Source organism: Mesocricetus auratus, unplaced genomic scaffold, assembly GCF_017639785.1.
Source record: "Mesocricetus auratus isolate SY011 unplaced genomic scaffold, BCM_Maur_2.0 Super-Scaffold_100004, whole genome shotgun sequence".
In the NCBI taxonomy this organism is placed as follows: Eukaryota; Metazoa; Chordata; class Mammalia; order Rodentia; family Cricetidae; genus Mesocricetus; species Mesocricetus auratus.
The window spans coordinates 108,603,356-108,628,565 of NW_024429189.1; the positions used below are offsets into that span (position 1 = coordinate 108,603,356).

Here is a 25,210-nt window from a genome sequence, read left to right on the forward strand (position 1 = left end):
ATGGAAAATGAGGTAAGAAAAACATTATACAGAGTCATCAATACTCAGAGAGGGGGCATCACTGAACTTTTGGAATGATGGAACAAAGTTATCCAAGACAGCCTGAGAATTCTAACTTCAGTCATCACATAGGTAAATAAATGTTAATGTTGATTATTTTATCAGATCTTTTCATCAAAAATGAGCTTATCAGGAATGGATGTCATTAAAACAAAACTGGTTTTTTATTTATTTTGTTTCTGATTTGTATTTTTGCTTTGGGGTTATACTTGCAGAGAAGGAACTTAGAGGAAGAAGTATGGTAGATGGTCTAAGAATAAAAACATCAAAGTGGAAGATGTAGGATGAAGGGTTATCTAAGTCAGCATTGCCAGAGTAACAACTAAGCCCTTAAGCCTCAATGGCTTTCAACAAGATTTGTGAAAGGCCATCTTATTCTTTTATCACCTTCAGGTCTGCCTCTGCTTGGCTCTGCTCAGGATCAAGAGCACATTCTGCTCCATGCAGGGAGCTAGAAGAACTTGCGGAGGATCTTAAGCTTTTGCAAAGATTCATACAATTCTTTCCACTGGCATTTCTAAACAAAGACTCATAAGAACAGTCTGGTGTGAATGGGATGCCCCACTACAAGTCATATTGTCACAGACAAAGGCATGTAATTCTTTTACAAGGAGAAGTAGGTACAAGTTGAAAGAATAATATCATCCCTCCTCTTCCCAGGAATGTACCAAGGCAAACATTTCTAGCTCTCATGTATCCTTTTTATGCTTACAACCAGTTCAAGGTCTAGATTTATTTATTATTTTCATATTATTCAACAGTTAAACATCTGCAGCATAAAATCTTTTATTAGTTTGAAGCAAAAATTGACAGATTTCAATTCCCTGTGTTAGTGAATATTTAAATGTTCAAAAGTCTACAGGGGAGAAGTCAGGGGACGTGGGAGGAAAGCCAGCAGCCTTCTTCAGCCAGTGTCTAAATGAGGCTACTGAGCTGTTAGGCCATCTTATTCCTTTATCACCTTCACATATGCTGTTGATGAAGGAATGAAGAACAGGTATGTTTTAACTTGGAGGAGTGATCCCAAATGTTCGAGATTACTATATCTTAAAAGATGCCTAATATAACCCAGGTAGTCCAGAAAATGATCTTAAAATTTCAAACCTTCCAGATTGTTATTTGCCAATGTCCAATGGATTGATAAACTGAATGCTAATTGTGTCAACAAAAGGGTTTGTTTGCCCAAATTATCTAGATATCCCACATAAAATAATTGATGTAAATTTAGCTATTTGAAAACTGATATTGGTACCCTCCACTTCTATAAAACTCTTTGTATGTGATTAAAGGATGGCCTCTGAAGAATTTGCTTTTGAGACTTTTAATAAAGCAATGGACTCGCATATCAAATTTCTTTTCTTTTTCAATCACCATTCTTACAGGACAAGACAATGACTCAACAAAGAGCGAAGTAAAAATTGAGACAGAGTCCCCAAGCTCATCTATGGAGACAGAAGGTACTGAAACCAGAATATATTGATATAGTGTTAGCAGGAATGAGATTAAATTGTGAACAGTGACTTCTCTATAAAAAGCATATGAGTGAGTGTGTCCCATATGTGTGTGTGAGAGATAGGGAGGAGAGAGACAGACAGAAAGAGAGGGGGGAGGGAGGGATGGAGGGAGAGAGGGAGGGAGGATATACGGATGAGAGTCTGTGAATGTGTGGGAATGTATGTGAGTCTGTGTGAGTACATGTATATGTGTGTATGTATGTGTACACATATGTGAACTCTGTGTATTGGACTCTGCGGGGGTTTGTGGTGCGGTGGATAGAGAGAGCGTTCAGCTTTGTGTAAGTCTTGAATGAATCTTGGAAAGTCACTGCTCTGTAGCCACAGTGTTTTCTCAATTTCAACTTAAACACCCTCGAATCTCCTTCTGTTTCCTTACATTCAGAACCTCCTTCAAACCAAGAAGATGCCACAATTGTGGAGCAACCAGAAGTGATGCCCCTGACAGATGACCAAGAAGAGCAGGAAGATGGAGAAGGTAGGATTCCTAAATTAACCCATCAAAAATAGAGTTCTGTGGACACCAGCCTGGAATCCAACTACCACAGCTGTTCTTCAGAGCAGCAGTCAGAAAAAAGAGAAATGAATTTGTCTGCAACCTTGAACCTGTTTTTGAAACTAGAGTAAAATCCAGAAGTAACAAAAGGTATTACTGGCAACACGTCTCTCCTTCTAAATAGAATGAAGATGTATTTGCTATCCATTTAGATTCCATTTAAAGCTTGTAACTCTAGCATTGAGAAAGTCTATAAGAAATCAAAATTGTGAGATCAAGAAATGAAGTCCTAGGAAAAATGAAAAGAACAAATAGATCAAACCTTTTGCACTGATTTCATTCTGCCTTCCTTTGCATGATGATGATTAATTAAAGAGACACACAAAACTGCTCATCCGCTGACCTGCTAAATTGCAATCCTTGTCTGCTAATCTTGGAATAAAGTAACACTGAATCCTAGTTAAGGAGCAAACTAAATCATAATGATTTCTACCATGATAGATTATATAAATAATTTATAAATATCAAAATATTGGGAGAAAGATGATTATATAAAAATATCAGAGTAATTTAGTATTTACAGAAGAATTGGAAGGCTCTAATTCTTAAATATCTTTTTTAAATGTTCATGAAATAATTTGTTACATCATCTCATAAATCATGGTGTTCTCAAATAAGTAGGTATTTGCAATAGCAGTCACAGCATCATCACTTGGTAGACCGTGTTTGTGGAACACCATGATCAATTTTCCTTCAAAATTAAAGCACAGACATGATCTCAATTGTGAAATCAGGTCAATTGCAACTACAGCTTCCAAGTTATGAAAACCTCTTGGCAGGAGCGTTGATGTCATTTAATTGCTGAGCTATGGTAGTGATTTTGACACTCTAAACTCCACTCTATTTACCTCACCTCACTCTTCTTCTGTATCTTTACTATGTTCTTCTCAATTTGGAAATAGAGTTCAGCCTCATGACACCATGTTTGCAGGAAGTCGAATGAATGTCATATCTGGAGTAATTTATCTGATAGAGATAAGACAGAATCAATGCGACCTTCACTCAGACTCAGACATATAATATGGTAAAAAGATAGGTATAGGAACTTTCTAACTTTTCAATTCTATCTACCACCAAAACAAAACAGACACAATGCAAGCCCATTTGCTTAATTTTTCTCTTGAGGAAATTATTTGTTTTCATACAGTACTGAAAATACAAATGGATTAAAGATCATTAAACAACTTATACAATCTTTTCTTTGTAATTTGACCTATAGAAGAATCCAACAGGGATTCACTTTCCCTGTCTTCTTTGTAGGTAGCCAATCCTCTTCTGTTAATATATGGGAAAGCAAGGGCAAATTGTGTTCTAAAATTGTAGCAACATTTTTGAGCCTTTATGGTAAAAGAGCAGCACCCATGGACTTTAATTAACCTTCTTTTCCCTTCCTGTCTATCACAGATATTTACTTGCCATACCTTGGACATTCTAGAGTTTAAATTGAAAATACTTTGAATGTGTTCCCTGTTATCTTATTCTTTGTATCAGTAGAAAAGTGGAAAGCTATTCTGTTACATAGGAGACAAGTGATTCTTCTGTACTTGAGTTGCTAATAATAATCAGACTGGGAAAACTATAAGGGAAAGGCTCACTTGTGCTCCCATTTCTGAAGACATAAGGTAGAGGGACTGCATCTGGCAATGGTCTTCTAGCTGGCAAAGTCCTGAGATAATACAGGCCAACATGGAAAGAGACGGGAATCTATGTGCTTTTTGTGTAGGTGTGTATGTGTGAGTATATATGTGTGGTTTTGTGAGTGTATGAGTGTTCACATGTTCTTGCATGTAGGCCTATTCTCTCCCTCTTCTTGTAAAGTCATTAGGATTCAATTACAGATGATTCAGCCAAATGACCTTGACCCACTTCTTAAAAAACACAACCAGATTAGATTTACACCCACTTAATTCCCAACAATGAGGACTGAATTTCAACATGTGAAGCTTTGGGAGACACCCAAACCATAGTAGCACCCAAAATAAAGGAAGACAAAGTAAACTAGCTTACTAGTAAACTAGTAAGCCCTCGTGAAGCACTTCCACAAAAAACGACAACTGGGTGACACTGATGAATTATTTAACATATCTACATCAGGGTCATTATGTTTATGACAGTGATGACCAAGGTGGCTGACACACCATTTACAGTGAGCATTTAACCCATAGCACGTGTCAAACAATTACAAAAGAACATGGCACATAAAGTATTTAATGTTTAGCCCAATTTGATAAATTGAAGATAAAGATAAGAGACTTGACAAGAAAGTTCTCCAAGGCCATAACTATCAGCATCTATAAGAGTTTCAAATATGATACTATCTTCAGCAACAAATAATAACTCAGCAAATAATATGACAGAACCATATTATAAAGTTAGTAGAATATGGTGGTAGACTGTTTACCTGATGATTTATTTTATCCTATAGAAATGGAATTATTATTGGATGCTAGGGTACAAGAGTTCTCTCACCTAAAACTGGCTTTTCTTTGTTAAGATCTCAATGCTGTGTTTCAGAAATAATAATAAAGCCATGATCCCTGTTTTTTTAATCAAGATGCAATTGAACTCATGGTAGTTGCCCCATGAGGTCAATCAGTAAACCCAAGGTGCTTACATTTATTTTGCTCTCTTGAAATTCAAATAGCTATTAAAGAGTCTAGTTTGAAAACATTTTCAGACTCCGTCCCCAGGTTTTGTGAAAATTCACAAAAGCATCTCTTAGTGGGAAGATATGCATATTTATTATTAACTAAGTATGGACAAAACAAATTAATACCCTATTCTATTTGTAGAAAGTATTCTTTATCATTTAGAAAAAAAAACTTTTTCTCTTTTAATATGAGAATCTTTCTACCAAGGCAGACAGTGGTTCCTTTAAGAAATACATGTCTATATCAGGAAAAAAAGTACAACATCTTTCATTCACTTCACAGCTTTTTACAGAATTAGAAAATGTAGATAATCTTCAGGACACATCTTCTATGGCTCCCAGGAGTATGTGCACAGATGTTGCAACATTAACTTTTGAAGTTAGTGCTACCAAAATATGGATTTTTAAAGGAAGGAAAATATTCAACAGAAGTTCTTGCTGATAAAATTACACAATAGCACAATGGACATCTCCCTGGGAGACCCAAACAACAGAATTTTCAACAGGCAGAGAGTGAGGTTTTACATATGGCAGCTCTGCTCACACAGCCCCATCGCCTCTTCTTAAATGAGGCAGGTTTATTATTTCCCAGCAGGATCAGCAATGCATTTAAAATTTAGAGAAATGGCATCCTTTAGGTTAATAACTAAATAGGAAGAGATATAGGAGATGCTTCCTAAAAAGGACCTCATGTTTTGTATAAAATTTCATAAGATTTTTTCTCCTCATCAAATTTAGAAGTTTTTGTCATAAAGTTTAACGATACCAATATTGTGTCATTATTAAAGCCCAAATTTTCCATTTGTATTTAATATAAATGTTGAACTTTGTACTCAAGGTTTACTCAGTACAGACATTTGTTTTCAATTATTTTTCTTATAACAACTAATTAGTACAATGTGGAACAGCAACACATTACCTGTTTACTGAAAGCTGACCAAAATTGTTTGGGAACTTCAGATGTCTATACTTATAAATTTTTGGAGGAAGAACATGGGTAAAATGCTGTGTGTGAACCAGTGATGGGCATGAATTTTGTTTTAATGTTCACACTTTTCAACTGGCCAGTAGGACCATGAAGCACATACAGGAGTCATGCCATGTATCCTGGTTGTGTGATTTCTGGCAAATCTTTTAATGTCTAGGCATCACCATTTCTAACGTAGTAACAAGAGACATGGGCTCAATAACAAAATTATAAGGTTTCAATTTATTCAATTTTCAAAGAAGGACAACCCTGAAGAACATATTCTTGATGGGAAATATCTGATAATATTGGAAGTGATCATCATCAATATACTCAACATGGAAATAATGGAGTTTCTTTAGTTTTACTTAATTTATTCTGTTGGTACAAATACAAAGGTTCCTAGTTCATTCACCAAAATAGCCAGAATAATCACATTTTACATTAGGACCCATAAGAAACTATCCATAAAGATATATAAGTGAGGAGGTATGCCATTCTGCTTAACTTCGGTTTATACAGACTCTGCACAGATCTACCTTTTCATCATCAGACTTTTTTTTTAACATACATGGGAACATTCTTCCTGGCAGCCCCTCTGGCCACTGTTGCTTATTTCAATGGCTATGTAGTAAGTCAGCCATGTATCCTGCTGCTTACCTACCTGACCCTTTAGAGGTTTGTCTTGTTCTCCACTCTTGTTGTTTTCCATTATTGATGGCATCCCTATATGAGTGACCATACTCTTTTGTCTTTCTTTGGAAAGTACTGCCTGGACCAGCAATGTAGCCTCATGTCAGATCACTAACACTGAGGCTTCCATAGTCAGCCCTTGCTGTGCTAATGATAACCAGAGTGTTCAGGCTTTCTTTTGACTTGAAAAACATTACATAAAATTGAATAATAAGTCCTGCTCAGAACTGGCCTGGGTTTCCATTTCTATGTTGTATCATGCATCTTGGATAATAGAGTAACTTCCTGGAACTTCCCTTTTCAGAGAGTCTGTGTTTTTTCTTTTCAAATGAACTCAGCTGAGCAAGGCTATGATTCTGTTTCCTGGGGGCAGTTTCATTTCAGTGACTTTCTTCTGTTATCTCATCTTTCTCTAATCTTACTTTCCAGAAATTTTCAACCCAAATTTGTTTTAAGATCAATTTTAAATGAAAAAATGGCTGTTCTCTGTTAGACTTTATGTAAATTCTGAAGGGTTTTATGGAATTTCTTGTATGTGTTAAATACATTGAACATAAAATTATAATATTTTAAACTAAGTACTGATTTAATATTATTTTAAGGTTATTTTTGGAATGTTAAACTATTTTATGTTTCACATTCAAATAAATATGTACAGATTAGGAAGTCTATTCATGCTTAATAATAATTATATGTGTGTGTTATGTCTGTGTATGTGTAAAACCTGTCCAAACATTCTAGTCAGCTGTGATTGCCTTGTCTTTTAAGATAAAATACTTTTTTGTTAAGAGAAGCTTTATCCTTTGCTAGCCACTTTGGTATATCCCCCGCCAGCCGCCTGGGCTCTGCCACATTCTAGTCCCCAAATAATCACACAAGACGCTGTATTAATTATGAAGCTGTTGGCCTTGCTTGTCTCTTACTGGCTAGCTCTGCCTTAAGTAATTACCCCATAATTGTTAATCTAAGTATGTCTCTTACCGGAGAATAGTTCCCGGCTTCCTACCCCATGGTGTCACATGTCGACTCTCCTGTGTTTCTCCTTCCCAGAATCCTCCTGGACTCCTAGCCTCACCTATCTAGATTCCTATTGGCCAGCAGTAATTTATTGACATATACACAGGACTTCCCCAACACTTTTTTTTTACATTTTACAAGAATTTGATGACTCCTTTCTGTGTCCCTGACATGTCAGATGAGACTGTCTTTTAATCAGGTTCTAAGCATCTGACACTCCCACCTACCCACTTCAGCTTTACCTCTGTCTTCATCACAATGTCCCCAATGATCACTGGACCTCCCATGTAGACTCTATACTACTTGGACATTCCTCATTCCCTGAAGAACTACACTCTCCAAAGATGTATTAAACTTAAGTGAGTGTTAGCATCAGGCTTGCAATTGATAACCAGCTCATGCCTGTCTGAAGACTACTCTAAGAACTCTCCAGCATCCAGCGACATTCCACATCCTCATTCTCCTTGTCTTGTTTTATCTCCTCCCCTTTACTAATCTCCATATTTCATTTACAGCTGAACTTGTTTCATGTCTAGGTTAATCTGGTGCTGGCCCGAGGCATGTAATTCTACAACTGTGTGACTCATGGAAGTCATTTTCAAAATAAAAAAGATCTGTCTGTCCCTAAGTAGAATTCTAACTCCAAATGTTACGCTCATTCCTTTCTGAAATATTGGAGTTCTGAAACTCTGTATATAAAGTACCTGAGTTCTCATCACAAGTAATGAAAAGATTAACTTTTATTTGCATCCAGATTTAATATTTTTGATATATGTTATCCTTAAATATTCCATAAAAATAGCTTTCTCTAAAGACAGAGAGTATAAATTATTAACATTTGGTGACACTGTGTTTAGATTACTCTCCAAGATGTTTTATAAGGCTGAATTGCAATTTTCAGAAAGATAAAATCATGACCATCATACAAAATTAAATGCCTGCAAAGTATTTTATTTAAATCTTTGGTTAATAAAGGAAGCAGTACCATATTAAAATCAGACCAAAAGAGTGTTTGAAGTGTTTATATATAAGGTATAATAGTTATAACCTATGTAATGAAATATAGGTATACGGGTATGTGCATGGATTGTTACTATATGCATAGGAGATTCAGGATTATGAATTCTGAACATCCCCTTACAAATACAACTCAGGAGCACTGAAGTTTTCAAAGTGGTTAATGTCAAAAAGGACAACAAAAGACATCTTCTCTTTCTACCATGGACATGTCATTGCCATTGTGAAAAGAATTTCTTTTTATTGCTATGTTTTCTATACAATAACTTCTTCTATAGATACATTAAATAGAAAGTCTGATAATCCTAGCACGAGTCTAACATAGTATCCCATATAGAATACTGGGTGACAGCTAAGCTTCACATTGAGATGATAGCAGGAATGTGTATCTCTCTGTTCCACTGTGAAATCTTAGGCAATTTTTTTTGTTTACAGTATACTGAATGTCAAATTAAAATTGCCATCTTAACCCTTTCATCCACCTCACTGAATTTATGCTTGCTAACTATTTGACATGTAAACCAGACATCAATAAAATACTGAGGTAGTTATATTTTATGTTATATTAGAAAAGAACAATAGCTTCATGAGACTTCAGAGATCACAACTTCTTTATCACTTTCTAACAAGGACAGCTTTTCTCCATATGCTGTACTCTATACCATATACACATATCCACTGTATAGTCTGTGCATACATTATATACAATAAGTATATATATATATGTATATATATTCTTCTAAGTGGTCTAAGGTACTAGATGTGTTATCAGGCAAAAATTAAATTTGACTAATTAATGTAAGATACAATAATTTCTTATTATTTAAGGATTTGCTGTATATTTACTGAAAGCATTCTTCTAGACCAAACAAGCCATGGAAGTTTACTATATTTCACTTTGAGAATGCATAACAAGAAAACTTTAAGTTAAATAACGTGAAGTGTGAGCTTCATCAGACTAGAACCTTCTGAGTCACTTGCAGTTGGCCAACAATATCTATTTGTTTCACAGAGTATATCCCTGTGTCAATAAGATCTTCGATGGTTCAAAATTCAAGGGGGTTTCACACAGGATTAATAATTCATTGGCTTCTAAATCTCCTGAGACTTGATGCTATTGCATAAAGCTATTCTACTTTTCTTGCTTCTATTTAGATATCAGTGGTAAACCTTCCATTTTGACCAACTCTGTCACTATCTCACCACTTTTGTCAGAGACTTTGTGCCAAACCATTGCAATTCTTTCTGTGATTTTTGATAGTTTTGGGAATCACTTCTTGATGAATTAAAATATTAACAATTCAGTATTTAAGTGATATTAACAAGTAAAAACATGGAATTTGTATTGTGAAACCTAATTTCTTTCCCAATGGAATTACATGGAAAGTAGACAAGGAGAACTTAATTACATGTAATGTAACTACTAGTCAATAAATTTTACTAGTAGTAGCTCCTTACTAGCACTTAGGTTCATGGTGACCCTACGGAATATACAAATGTTTCATTCATGCATTCACTCACTCACTTATTCACTCTTTGCTCATTCATCTGTTCAGTATTGATTGTGTAATTTGTGCCAGAAACTTTTCAGATGCTGCAACAGGAACTAAGTGAGATAAACGAAATCGCTGATGGGCCCACTTCAGATATCTCCAGAGCAGAAAGGTTGGCGCCCTTTCTGCTTGTTTGTCCCTGCCAACTTTCCATTTCTTGCTATATGCTATACCAGCTATGGGTACACATTATATACATCTTTAAAATAGCCCCTCCTTAGCCAAACATCAGATCTAAGAGTGTTATATCAGTACCCCATTACTAATATGTCACTGTTTCATTTACATTACAATTATGCTAGTATTTTCTTGGTATATTCAGATGCTCTGATGATAGGTGCATAAGATTGCTATGTCTTATTGATGATCATTTAATGACTGTCTCATGAGACCATTTTTTTTACTTAAAATCAGATTGGTCTCTCTGTCTCTTTTGGCAACACATGAAGGAGTGGTGGAGAAAGGATGAAGCAGAGGTGAAATCTCAAGGCTAGAGTTGAGTATGCAGGGAACGCCTGACTGCCCAGAAAAGTATGTATGACCTGGAGACTTGCTGGCAGCTCAAAACCAGGCAGATGGTTTCCTTCATCGATTCCTCTGTTTTTTCATGTTAAATTATAGACTGCAGTCAGTAAAGACCATAAAATATCACATTTATTGCACTCTGCTGGGCTTTTGTATAGGATTCATATATAATTATATGAAATTCAAATTTCAAGCTCCATAAATAAAGTTTTATGGGAAAATGCAAAGCTTGAAACATTTACTGCCTGGCTCTTTACAGAAAAAAATTTTGCTGCCCCCCCTTGTAGCATTTGAACATAGCCCAGATTATTTAAAACCTTGTATCAAAGCAATCTAGTACAAGTGCCCTGAAATGAGAATGTATTTGCTCAACACTGACAGTCAAGTGTGCATACACTTGAGATGTCTCCCTGGGAGTGGCTTAGCTCCACAATGCCATGCAAAGCACCACAATGCTAAGATCCTTCCACATCACTCCCTAAAAAGGGAAGATCAAAAGAAAATGGCTATCTCTGATGCCAGCCTCCCTCCATGCATAGATCCTCACAGCAGCCTGCTTTGGGTCCCAAGCATCTCAGTGTATAGTGGTACTAGATGCCCTTATAACTGTGCTCTGAAGTGCTCTGTCCTTCTCTGACCCGCCTTTGTTAGTCAAAAAAATTCCTGTCTTGTTCTCTCTTAGAATAACATCTTAAATTTCCTTTGAACAGCATTTTTTTCTGCAACCATACATAAAAGGGGATTCTGCCTTCTTCCTTTGAACTGGTTTTACTTTCTTGAAGCCTGACAAAAGGAAGACTTTCACTGTATCTATGAACCAAAGATCTCTGTCAGCCATAGGGACTGAGAGGCCAGCCATCAGAGTGACAGAGCCAGTGCAGGTCACTCTCTAATGTAAGTGAGCATGATTGTAATATTGTGGCTGTGCAAATAAATGATCATTTATACTTTTGGTTGCAAATACTAGAATATTGCCCACTCTAGATTAATATGTACCTGAACACAGTTTGAGAAAAGATATCCTTAAATGCAGGTCTTGTTGGGGTTAGAAGCTCAATATTTATTTAAATAAAAGTTGTTGGGTTTTAAGTATAGAAACAGCCACAGAAACACTGTCATGTATCTTGAACAAATTACTTATTTCTTGTGGTTTAGGACGTAATGATTTCACTTGACTCATCAGAGGCAGGAACCTCTAAACCCCACTGATTGTACAAAGGGTGTACATCCTGATTTGAAATTCAAATGTAAGTGCTACTTTTCTCTCCACTCCAGGAGGAAACTCACTTTCTCTCCATTGCCAGTTATGCATCAGGTGCCTTGTTTCAGCGTAGTGTGGAAAGAGCAGGTGGTACATAGAGCACTTTGAATGTTAATTATTCTTTTAATTTATTTCACTGTGAGGATTTACCTTTCAATTTGTTTTTATAATCAAGATGGAAACAATTAGAGATCTTGCCACCTGAATGTTTCACTACATTTGCTTTATAACATCTGCTTTGATGATTTAAAGGAAAAGAAAGGAAGGAAGGAAGGAAGGAAGGAAGGAAGGAAGGAAGGAAGGAAGGAAGAAAGAAAGAAAGAGAGGGAGAGAGAGAGGGAAGGCAGGGAGGGAGGGAGGAAGGAAGGAAGGAAGGAAGGAAGGAAGGAAGGAAGGAAGGAAGGAAGGAAGGAAGGAAGGAAGGGGTGCATCCTTTAAGACTAAGAAGGGATTTGGGTTGACTGTGTGCAAGTGCCTTATTTCTTTTTTGTTGTTGTTGTTACTTCTTTTTATTTTATTTTATTTACTTTTAACACATGTTACTCTCAGTTCCCTTTCCCTTCGCCCTCCCCCAACCCCATTCCTCCCAATCCCCCATCCCACTCCATCTCCTTTCTGCTCCCCAGGAAGGGTAAGACCTTCCATAAGGGATTTTCAGAGTCTGTATATAATCCCTGGCAGGGCCTAGGTCCTTCCCCGTGTTTCCAGGCTAAGAGAGCATCCCTCCATGTAGAATGGGCTCCCAGAGTCCATTTGTATGCCAGAAATAAATACTGATCTATTCTTCAAGTTTCCATAAATTGCCGAGACACCCAGTTTCGGGAGGGGCTGTGTCTGGATCAGTCCCATGCTGGTCTCTTAGTCATCAGTCTGGGATCCATGCATTCTCCCTTGTTTAGGTCAGCTGCCTCTGTGGGCTTCATCAACCTGGTCCTGATTCCTTTGCTCCACCTGGTCCTGATTTCACTGCTCTTTGCAACTGGGTTCCAGGAGTTCATTTCGGTTTTTAGCTGTGGGTATCTGCCTCTGCTTCCATCAGCCACTGGATGAGGGTTCTAGGATAACATATAAGGTAGTCATGAATCTCATAATCAGGGGAGGGCATTTAAATCAGTCTTAATGCCAGTTGCTGTCATTCTTGTAGATCTGTAATGATCTCACTAGTGCCAGATCTCTCCTCCAACTTATAATGGCTCCTTTTATTATGGTATCTCTCATCGTCTCTCTTTTATTCTTGCCCTGGCTCAACCTTCCTGGTCTCTGTGTCCTCCTCTTCTCCCCCTCAATTTTTCCCATCTCCCTCTCCCCCGCCCCTCCCCCCTGCTCCCAATCTAATTAGGAGATCTCTTCCCACAACTCTTCTCCTGGTTACCAACCATGCATATCTCTCTTAGAGCCCTCCCTGCTTCCCACACTCTCTGGTGGTGGGATTGTAGGCTAGCAATCCCCTGCTCCATATCTAAAATTCATATATGAATGAGTACATACCATGTTTGTCTTTTTGTGACTGGATTACCTCACTCAGGATGGTTTTGTCTAGTGTCATCCATTTACCTGCGAATTTCAAGATTCCGTTTTTGTTTTTGTTTTTTTCTGCTGAGTAATACTCCATTGTGTACATGTACCACATTTTCTCTATCCACTCTTCAGTTGAGGGGCATGTAGGTTGCTTCCAGGTTCTGGCTATTACAAATAATGTTGCTATGAACATAGTGGAACAGACGTCCTTGTATGAATGTGCATCTCTAGTGAGATGATCATGTGATTTTTGTTTCTCAGTTCATTTATATGGTGAATTATATTGATGGATTTTCATATGTTGAACTATCCCAGCATCCCTGGGATGAAGCCTACTTGATCATGGTGTATGATTTTTCTGATGTGTTCTTGGATTTTATTTGCAAGTATTTAATTGAGCATTTTTGCATCAATGTTCATGAGGGAGATTGGCCTGTAATTCCCTATCTTGGTTGTGTCTTTGTGTGGTTTGGGTACTAAGGTAATTGAAGCCTCGTAAAAAGAGTTTGTCACTGATCCTTATGCTTCTATTTTGTGTAATAATTTGAAGAATATAGGTATTATCTCTTCCTTGAATTTTTGGTAGAATTCTGCACTGAAGCCCTCTGACTGTAAAGAGAAGCCTTTTCCTTGATAGCCGCTTTGGTTTTTCCCCACCAATCTCCTGAGCTCTGCCGCATTGTATTCCCCAAATAACACACAAGACACTGTATTAATTATGAAGCTATTGGCCTTGCTTCTTACTGGCTAGCTCTGACTTAAGTATTTAACCCATCTAAGTATTTCTCTTACCGGATGAACATCTTACTTCTCTGGCAGGCTACATGATGACTCCCTTTGTTTCTCTTTCCCAGAATCCTCCTGGACTCCTAGTCCCACCTATCTTGCTTCCTACATTATCACAGTGGATAAAGAGTGAACACTTAAGTTCAGTCATGAAGAGAATATAGGGTTGAGGTGAACACTGAGGATTCCCATTGCTCTAGGAAACCAAATCGTGGCACTTGAAAGACACACATGCTCTACTGCCTGGAACCCATGACCATGCTATTTCCTAGTGTGATACTGTTAGTGCTCGTGAGATGGACACAGCCTGGTGTGTAAAGGTGAATCAAGGGGAAGCAGGAGAGTCTGAGGAGGGATAGGAGCTGTGTGGATAGGAGCAAAGACCTACTTCAAACTCTAGCCTCCATTAGACCTGTGATAATTTTCAGGAGATAACAAGTATTATCTCTCAGTTGTCTTGTTAGGTTCTCCCAGAAAAGAGACCCATGAATCTTTATTCACCTTGGTTTTTTTGTATGATATTCTAAATTATGGAGCAGTTTCATTCTTATGACCTAGCTTTTCAATGTGAGTATCTACTGGATGGAATACAGAGCTCACTGCAGCTTCTTTACTGCAGCCATGGTAAATGCTGGGAGAATATGGATGAGAAGGAGGAGATGAAGAAGAGGGAAGCCATTAGAGAAATTCCAGAAGGCAGGAAAAATACAGAAGTACAGGAAGGAAAAGGATTGGTTTTGGTTTTGAGATTATGTAATAGCATCACTCCAATGCTCTTAGAACAGACAAACTTTTTAATTTTCCTCCCATTCACTTTCAAATACTATGAAACAGGAGTAGGAAAGTTGACCTTCCTAGCTGTCTCATAGACTAATGCTAAAATAGCTACAGGCACAGCTTGTAGATTTTAGCAGTGTGGCTCTCAAATGTAGAAGTGCATAAGAGTGTTAGTCACAATGTAGGTTCCTGGCCCTGACTCTAGACTCAGATCCCATGGGTCTTGGTAGGCTTTGACATCAACTCTAAGACACCATCACCACAACACAAGAAAATTGCTGGTCTTGTCCATGATTTAAATTAGTCCTGCTACTGTAGTGTTTTGCATCACAACCCAGAATAATAAAAGGAAATATAACCAGCCATTTTCCATTCTGTTGATTAGTGGTTGAACAAATCTTTGAACAAAGTGAAAATTGAGGTGTCAATCTTAGTGTAGCCTCCTCAGCCACTTCAGTTGTACTTCTATAAATGTTCAACACTCATACAAATATGTATCTAGCATTCACTCATACAAGAAACCCAGACTGAGGTTGGCAGAAGAACGGTAGGATAGACATACAGGAAAAAACACCCAGCAATGGTAGTTCTCATCATGTGACTCTGAAGCCCAGAAAGCAGCATCAGCAGTGTCTGCAAACTTGCCAAAAATACAAATTCCCAATCCCTATCCTAAGTAGACTCATTCTAGAATCATGATTTTGTTTAAGAGTCCATCAAAACTGCACTAATTCTTGGACTATTCAAACTTGGTATGAACTTCCTATTACACATTGGGAAATTTATGTTCACATATTCTAAAGACAACACCGTAAAAAGAGAAGATGAGAAAAGCTGAGTCAGGAGGCTCACAGTCCATACTTTCCTGGCAACCATAATTCCATTTTCCATGGGTGAATCCCCACGCTGAGGAGGACAGCTTCCAGTGAGTTTGAGACAGATGACTTGAAGCATTAAGTATGAGCTGCTGGGATTCATCTCTCTGGTTACTGAGTTAACAAGTCTAAAGACAGTGAACTGTCAAGGGTTGTGTGTTTGTAACAAAATCCTGGGTACTGCTAATGCTGTTGGTCCAAGGACCAAACCCATATAATGGTAAAGCTGTGGTGCATCATCCAAACCATCTGACTTGCACCAGGTACCATGGATGGAAATGCTTAGTTAGCATCACTATGGCCCTGCAGGTAGGGCCAAACTTGAATGTTTCTAGATACTTAGGTCCATAAACCTACCACTTTATTTCCCTATAGCTTAAAGAAATTAAAAGGCAGAAATTCATGGAGGAAAAATGCAGTCTAATCTCTAGCACTGACTCCCTCAATGCCTGGGGTCTTCTTACAATTTTAGAGAAAAACATGAGACAAATGTTAGAACATGTGTAAATTTAACTATGAGATAGGTCCTTTCTTTGGATACAGAAGACTTGAGTCGCTGGTTATCTCCGCTCTATTATAATACAGTTTTTTATTCAATTCTGGGCTAAGAAAAAATGGGTCCTAGGCAGAATTCTCAACTTTTAGAAAAAAAATAATCTTTTGGGAGTGATGAGGGTTGGTAGAGGTTGGATGTGAGGTCCCTAGTCATTCTGGGCTTGGCAGTATTTTTTTATCCTATGTCCATTACTTTAATGTAACTGAGAAAAAAATTACAGTCTGATTTACATCAAGGAAGCAATAAAAACACCCCTCTTCCAAATTTCTCCTCTCTCTTCAGGACTTAAGAATGAATACAAGACCATGGTCCATCAAAGGGCAGTAGATCTCAAGTTTCTCTTCCACATTTCCTCTTTTGCCAAGCACAAAGTACAATCTTTCTATACCAGCAGGCAACAAAAGAGGAAACACAGCACCATACCACAATACTTAGTGTAGACATGGGACAGTAGAGCAAGGTTTATTTGCAGCCCTCTGTACACATGTGAGTTGTGTGTTCAGAAAGCCATGTTCACACCAAGCTGCTTCTTCCCTGGCTTCACTGAGCAGAGAATAAGCACTAGGAGACAAAATGGGGAAAATCCCCTTTATTTTGGTACTTTTGCTCACGTTCAGACATAGAAAGAAAAAGGAGTCATGAGAACAGAAGTAGTGATTCATTTACAAGTGCTGAAAAAGAAAATTAGGATTTGGGACATAAGTCATTCAACTTTCAGGAGTTATTCTGTACAAAGTAAAAATAGGCTTCAGTCTAAGCCATTCTCTTTGAGTCAGTTTGCCTTCCAAAACTTGAACAATTTCTCAGCTGAATTTTGAGGGGATTAGTTATTTTTAAAAAGAAAAAGGAAAAAAAATAACTCAAAAACTGAAGCCAGCTTTTAGAACGACACACATAAGCTGTTTGCCATATTGAGTCAACACCTGGGGCATTGATCTGAAAGCCAAATGCAGGCTGTTCACCTGCACTGCCAAGGATAACAGAAGCAACTGTCTCACTGTCATCAGAGAGAACCGTGTCACCGGGGCTCCATCTGTAGCCTCCTCTGAGGACCAGAGATAACCAAAGAGGAAAGGCTTTTGTGAGACCTGAATTTCTACTTAGGAGCCTTTCTCCTTTCTACAGATCACCGGTGTTTTCCAATTTGAAATGGTTTTTCCCTCTAAATCTATCCTCCTTCTGCTTCCCATCTCCGGCCCTGCTTATTCAGCTAAGCACTGCTGCTGTTGCTGCCCATCCCCCCAGCTTGGTTGGCTGGCCTTTCCCAACATTCCAAGCAGTAATGGTCTCATTGACCATTAAAGAAGTTCTCTGCTTCACCACTCTGACTGGCTGCCCTCCTGCTTCTCCCTAGTATTCTTTTAGGAAGACCACCAACAGATGGATAGAGATTTTTCACCCTTTCAAAAGCTTTCTGTTTTTCCCATCTCATCAAGCATATCTTAGCCAAGCATAATTAGCTTAAGGCTTTTGAGTCCTCACAGGAGATCTGTTTAAAGACCTGAGCAATTTCAATAAAGAGCTTGAAACGCAAATCCTGAAGGCTGTGCCTAACCACAGGAGAGCCACTATTATTTAGAAGCAGAGCCCTCTCTCTTCCCCACATCACCCCTTCTTCAGGCATTTTGAAATTCTCAGAGTATTCATGAGGCCTCTGGGGCTTTGGGATCTTTTGGACCTTTATTGGGTAGGTGGGATATTTAAGCACTTTCTCTTGAGCAGGTCAGCCTTTGGCTCCTTTTAATTGATTTCAATTATGGGTTGCTTTTCGGGGAGCCTTAAGATACTTCCAAATGGCCAGCAGTTTGTTTGCTAAGTCTCTTAGACTTTTCATTCACTTTTTCTTATCCTTTGGTTGTTGGAAAGTAGCCGGTAAGCTTCCTTTGTGGTTCCGGAGAGTTGATAATGAAAGCTAAATTAATTAATTGCAATTCAGATTTGCACCCTTTGAGTGGTGGTGACCCTTAAATTTTGAATAACCATACGTATTGCAGTGTTGATCCCATAGCCCTAGTCCCTTTTGCTTCCATCTCTGGGAGAAAGCAAGTGTTTGAGAAAAAAAATTAAAACTCTGTTTTCATTAAAATGAAGCAGAATTGAGCTTAAGTCTCTGGAGCTCACATTGTGGGATGTTGGAGAGGCCTGGCCTCACTGGGAATGAGAGGTAATGTGTGTTTTCCCCATTCATTCCAGGAGGCTGATGCTCAGGTGTTAGTAAGATGACAGTGTTCCCATGTCTAGTTCCCCATTACCAAGACTGGGGGCAAGAGAATTCCTTTGTAAATTGTCTAGCATCTCTTGCGGATAAGAGGAACTAATGCCAATGCTTGATTAGAATGCCTTTTGTTGTCCTGGGTATGCTAATCAGCTTCTCTTTGCATGGTGATGCTGAGCAAGCAAGCACTAGAGATGCATCAGCTTGGAAGACTGTGCAGGCACATATGCTACAGCTGAAGAGAACCTCACAGTAAGAGCCTGGGAGATCTCAGCTTTAAAACAGGAATGTGTCCAGGTAGTGTGACAGGAAGCTGATTTGCCAAGCAGACGCCTAAGACTTAGAGATTAATTTATTGTTATCTACAAAATATGACAGTGTTTGAAGCAAAAATTGACTTCCAGACAGATGAACACAGGATGGATGTTTTCAATGGGTATGACAAATAAAAATGTAATCTTTTATAGCCACTTTTCATAAATGTTTGTTTTGCATTGAAGGATGATGGATAACAGAGAATGATGAGGCTGCACCATTGTTGCTAGGCTGTCTCTGCCAGAGAGACGTGTCATTCTGAGTCACAGAAACACATAGAATTGTTACAGGATAAATAAGTCCAAGAGCGGAGAAGACACGGCTGACACAGCCTTTCCTCTGTGACAACAGTGATGCAGAGGGATGATTAGCTTCAGTGTCCCCAAAATAGACAAAAATAATCTCGGTGGAGTTCACAGGACAGTGTAACCATTGACACAATGTTGGGAACTGGTTTGTTCCATTCTTTTTTTCCAAACAGCTGTACTTCTTCAGAGAACTTTCAAGACCAGTTACCTACACTGTGAAATTTCCTAAAACATTTTCTCTGTTGGAACATTCCAAAAATGTGTGTGTTAAAAGGCAAAATTGACTTGACCAGAATCCTATATGTCCATTAGTGGAATGAGGACCTAAAGCACATTGTCTAACTTTCCACATTCTTTCTCCTTTGTCTCAGCATTCCCCCACCTTTCTCCTATAAGCCACTCAAAGCGCCTGGTAGGGTAAAATATTGCATTTTAACAAAGTTCCTTTCAGATATGGTAAGGAATAGGAAGTGCTTAGTTCCACACCACACCCTCTGATGCCCAAGGCCCTATGATGTTCTTTTCAGATTTCCTTACTCCTGAAACTCATCTGCCAAGGAGCGTGTGCAATGGAGAACTCATTACCTTTCAGAGCAGGCCTCCCAATCTCAGGTGATTTTTAATATTCATAGGGAAACTCAGCTTCTTTCCAGAATTATCTGCTGAGTCATCCCTGTGCTTCTGTTCAGAGGAAACCTAAACAAACCTGGACACGTGGCAAAAGTCCCTGAAAGCACCATCACATTCCCAATCACTTAACCCGATTCTGCTTATTCCACACAACTCTAATGTCACATGGCCTTCAAGATTTTATTTTCTTGACTGTGTATATGCCTGCTTTCCTCTTCAGATTTGCTCACCTCCCTCTCAAAGTACGCTACAAAACTTCATACATAGCCAAACTGATGTGGCATAGAGACTGTATGATTTAATATGTGTAGCATTCTAGCGGTAGTGTCAGACACATGGAAACTGCTCATTTGACACTAATTATTGTCGCTATCAGTGTTCTGCCCATATCCAAGTCAAGGCACAAACTCATTTTTTTTTTGTTTAAACAGTGAGGAACCTGAGAACTATAGGAATGCTGGATCAAAGGGTATCCACTGGCCCTAATTACTCAGTCAACCTTCTCTTAATTCTTGCAAGTACCACATGGGATGATGAGGGTGCTGAAGAGACAGCCTAGCTACTTTCATCTTCTCAATGTGCCCACAATGGAAGCCTAGTAGATTTCCTCTAGCTGCTGCTATCTTTGATCATGAAGTCTCATTGAAGAAGTGCAGCCAATCAACAAAAGTCCCTCTACTCTTTGTCTTCTGTAAGATGTGCTATGTCTGTTTGTTGTAGCTGCTTCTGTCCCCATGTGGAAATAACAACAAATGCCAAAAACTTTAAAAAGTGGCCCAGAAGAGGGCCTGAGAACCTAGGAACTGGACCATTTATGGAGAAGATCCATGTGCTCCCACTGGTTATTCACGGTTAGGTTCCAAGAAGTAAATGCCACAGCTTGTGTCATATGACTAAGACAATGGTAGTCAACATTTCTAGAGAAATTCAGCAAAACAGCACATGTGAGCATATACTTGGCTATTTGTCAGCTTAGCGATTTAAGGTTATCTTTAATTCTGTACTTACTTGTTATCCGTGGTAGGTGCTTTTTTTACTTGCTAGAACTCTTTTCAAATGTTGCTGTTGGAATCATGACATGCAAGAGCACAGACAGAAACTGTAATCCATGTCATCATTCTTTCTACCACCCATCAGCATCACCAGAAACACCAAGTGGGGACAAACAGAAACTTAAATCCTGACAAATCATCTACCAGGAAGAAACTTTTGGGGGAGACAATCAGAATTTTAATCTTCCTATGTCATTCCTGATGGGTTCAATCTGAGAGGTTAGAGAAATCAGTTTACTCCCCTATTCTTGATTTTAAATGATAGACTTAAGCATCTTGCCTCCTCATAATCTTCTTAATTATTGGTATTTTCAGCATCACTAACTACAGTATTACTAGTCATAAAAATCACATCTTAGAAAAGGCAGAAAGGAGGGAGGAAAGGGAGCGAGCTAGGTGGGCTTGTTATGTTGGTACAGACACATTTGGATCAATCAGCCAGCACCATACAACCTAACTATAGAAAACTGGCCTTCAAAGGCCCTTGGCTAGAGATCTCCGGTTGGATCAGTGTCTTGTGACTTTTTGTTCTGGGTACCAAATTCTATAGATGCTACTCTTTTAGCTCAATATATGCCAGGGATCATAGCCACAGTGGCCAAAGAGTATAAAAGAATGATATTTTTGTCTTATAATACCATCTCATCTCCTGTAGAGTTGGTGTTTTGTGCCAGCCATGTTATGACAACAAAAGTTGTAGAAAACAGCATGACAATATCAGAGCCTTACTATTTTAAACTGCTTTGGATTTTGCCTTTTTTAATATGGATTTTATATTCAGCTATGAGAAAGTTTCTGGAAGTCCTTCCCAAACAGCTCATCCCCAGTCCCCAAAATGTTCATGAGATATATTCCTTGAAGTCTTGAACGTATGTGAATCCTTTGAGGATATATGGTCAACTCCGTCCCACAGGAAGGACAGACTGAGAGTCCCCTGGCAGTAACTTCCTCCATTCATATCTTAGGCCCTTATGAATCTAGATGCTTTTTGATTACTGTTCAGGATTGGAAGAAAAGCAGCCTGGTGAGGGGCAGAAACTCAGAATCCCAGAGCCACCAACTATTCTCTTTCAATAAATCTGAAATGGTCTTTTCAAAGTCACATTTTTCCACAGATACTGTCTCCTTTCAAAACTAGGCTAGTGCTTTTTAAACATTAGGAAAGTTATGAAGACAAAACTCCTGGGTAAACTAAACCTCGCAAGCTCAGGAGGGACTATCTTGCCCTAAGTGAAAAAACAAAGTGGTTTGTATCAGCTCATGCTGGAACTGTGTTGATGAAGCAGAGATATTTGGGGCCGTTAGCTGGGCTTATGACCTGGGAATCTGAATGAGTGAGGCCTCATCCCGGTTCTGGCAACCCTCTCCCTGTTAGACAGTGAGGCTGTGAGAACAAATACTAGCCACATGGCATTTTCTGAAGGCTATAGGATTGCAACAACAAGATGAGACAGAAACTAGTGCACATGCTCAGAACTGGAAAGTCACAGCAATCACCACATTCCTAGAATGAACCAGTGCTCTTCTAGCTGATGCTAGCTTCTACCTGATGTCTGTCAGGCAGCTGTAGTGTTCCAGTTCTCAAAAGTCTAGAAGAGAAGCTGAGTACTGAGAGGTCCTGGGTGTTCTATGCAGTTTGTTCTAGGATACTTTTCATCCAGACTCCACCAAAAGATACTAAAATGAGGTATTCCTGGGTGGTATGGTGCACTAATTAAGAGGCATTCCTGTGTGAGTGAAAAAGAAACGGGAGTTAGAGTGGACAGGGGAACCATCAACTCACCCTGCAAGTGCTGCTCCTGAGGGAAGGAGGCAGGAAACAGAGGCTGGAAGGTATGCAAGGTTTTGAAGGCAAAGCACTAGAGACCATTGCAGAAAAGTAAGCCAAGAGCAGCCATGTCTTACTCTGGGACCAACTTGTATGAAAGGTAATCTAGAATAAATGGATTGTTGGTTTCCAGAAGTGGTCCATCCTGTGCTTCTCATTTCACAACTCCAGGGGCTATGCTTCACATTGATCATGCGTGATGGAGATGTATAAAATGATGTCAGCATGGCATTACATGAAGTTCTTGTTAAGGACTGCTAGCTACCCCCCTTAGGAACTACACAGGCAAACACTAGAGTTAGCATCATCAGTTATGTCCTAGGTTATTCATCAGGGCAAATTAACACATCCTGGCCATCTACAAGCATGACAGAGTCTTGGGAACTAACTTAGTCTTTGGCCACATTTCTGACATTGGGTGTTAGGGAATGAGCTTGGGTGTAGGGGGAGAACTTGGGAGAAGGGGGTGAGCTTGGGTCTAGGATGTGAAGCTTGGGTGTAGGTGAAGAGCTGAGGTGTAGGGAAGCCCTCTCCTAGCATGCATGTGCTAGATCCCAAGTAAAAACAAGGAGAAAAGCCTCAGTCAATCGTTAGCTTTCCCCTCTTTTCCCTTATGCATCTTTCTTCTCCCCCCCCATGCCTCCTTCCTCTCCCCCTGGTTCCTCTCCACCATTTGAAAGCATAGGAGTGAATGTTTACTATTCCTTTCTGACCAGGTGGGTCTCCTGTTTGATTGTAAATGAGAATCACCTAGTGAGCCTTCAAGACTCCCACCACCAGGCCATGCATGAGATCAATTAAGTCTGAAGCTCACATTGGAGTAGGCATTAAAATGTTTCAAATCTCCCTAGGTATTTTCCTTATGCAGGCAAGGTTGAGAGACAGCCGAACAACTGCTCCCCACCCCCGAAGTGGCACTGGCCTTCCTGGCTTCCCACTGGCTAAAATGGTAATCGGCTGCTTAGGAAATGTGATATGCACATTGATGAATAAAGCATGAGTAGAATATTTTAATATCTGATTATGGTCTTTATTACACAAATGCTGTTTCTTAGTTTTAATGTTCAAATAAATTATTTGGCTTCACCGAGGTTATAAAGTAAAATATGTAGCTTGTATTTCTTTTTATTAACACATGATTTGTACTCTTCATGCACACGTGTGCAGATCCTGTCTAATCACCATTGTTCTCACATCTTCTCCCATTCCAAATCCCATCACAGTTCTATTTTCAAGCTACTTTTTAAACTTCTGCCTACTTAAAAAACAAACATGTAGGACTTCTTCCTATATTGACTTATTTCATTTACCTGGTAGTCTTCAGCTTTATTCATTTATCTTTATGACTGAATAACACTCCATTACACATATATACTCTTTTTCCTTTCCTCCCATCTGCTGATCAGCACTGAAGCTGATCCCAGACTTTAGCCATTTAATGTGAATAGCCACAATACATATCAGCATGCTGGCACCCATGGGTATACTAATTTTATTTCTGTTGAATATATGCTCAGGGGTGGGATACAGAGGATCATAAGGTACTTCTATTTTTGGCTTGCTAAAGACTCTCCTCTCTATAGGGGCAGAATTAAGTGGTAGAATTAATTTTCACTGCCACCAACAGTGTATACTATTTACTTCTCTCTACATCCTCAAGCATTTGTGAGTTTTCTGAGGTTTTTATTTTATTTCATTTTACTCATAATAGCCATTCTAACTAAGTGCAGTGCGGTGGCATGTTATTATTGTTTTCATTTGCCTTAGCCTAGCAGATAACGATAATGAACTTTTTTTTCATATATGTAGTGGGCATGTTTATTGCTTTCTTTTAAAAAGTACCTCCTTAGATCGTTTTATCCATTTTTAATTGGTTATCTTAGTTTTTCACTGATATATTTTTCAGTCCTTTGTGTATTCTGGGTACCAACCTCTGTAAAATGAATAGCTGGCAAATATTTTCTCCCACTCTGTAGGCTATCTTCACGCAGTTGTTTCCTTTGCTATTCAAGAGCCTTCGTGTTTGACCTGGCTCATTTTTCAAGTTCTGCTTTTGTTTCATCAATTGTGAGGGTCACAAACAGGTAATCGTTGTCAGGAAAGTATCTTGGAGTATTTTGCTCATGTTTTATTCAGGTAGCTTTAGATCTTCCAGAGTTATTTTAGGTCTTTGATCCATTTTGGTCCAGAGAGAAGAACAGGGCTGAGTTTCAGTCTTTGGCATATGGGTGTTCCTCTTTCCAAATACCGTTTGCTGAAGAGGCTGTCCTTTCTCCATGGTGTGTTTTGGTATCTTCTGTGGGAATCAGGAGTGTGTAGGCTCACTTAGAGGGCTCTTTCCTGTCCCATTACCTATGTGATCCTTTTTAGCACCAGTGCCATGTTGTTTTGGTTATTGTGGCTCCATTGTATGTCTGGAAATCTGACTTGGTGATGCCTCTGGTTTTGTTCTTACTGCTCAAAAGTTCTTAGTTGTTTGTGATCTTTTATGCTTTGGAACTTTAGGACATTTTTCTAGATCTGTGAAAAATATCATT

At 38.8% G+C, this 25,210-nt stretch overlaps 1 protein-coding gene across 2 annotated transcripts in view; it reads left to right on the plus strand.

The window, feature by feature from the left end:
• Positions 1-25,210, plus strand: part of Macrod2 (mono-ADP ribosylhydrolase 2) — a 1,968,454-nt gene that overhangs the window by 1,888,410 nt on the left and 54,834 nt on the right. For both annotated transcript variants that reach the window (XM_040746387.1, XM_040746388.1), the window contains exons 15-16: positions 1,443-1,517; positions 1,960-2,052. In XM_040746387.1, the coding sequence (XP_040602321.1) occupies positions 1,443-1,517; positions 1,960-2,052 (168 nt within the window). The remainder of the gene's footprint in view (positions 1-1,442; positions 1,518-1,959; positions 2,053-25,210) is intronic.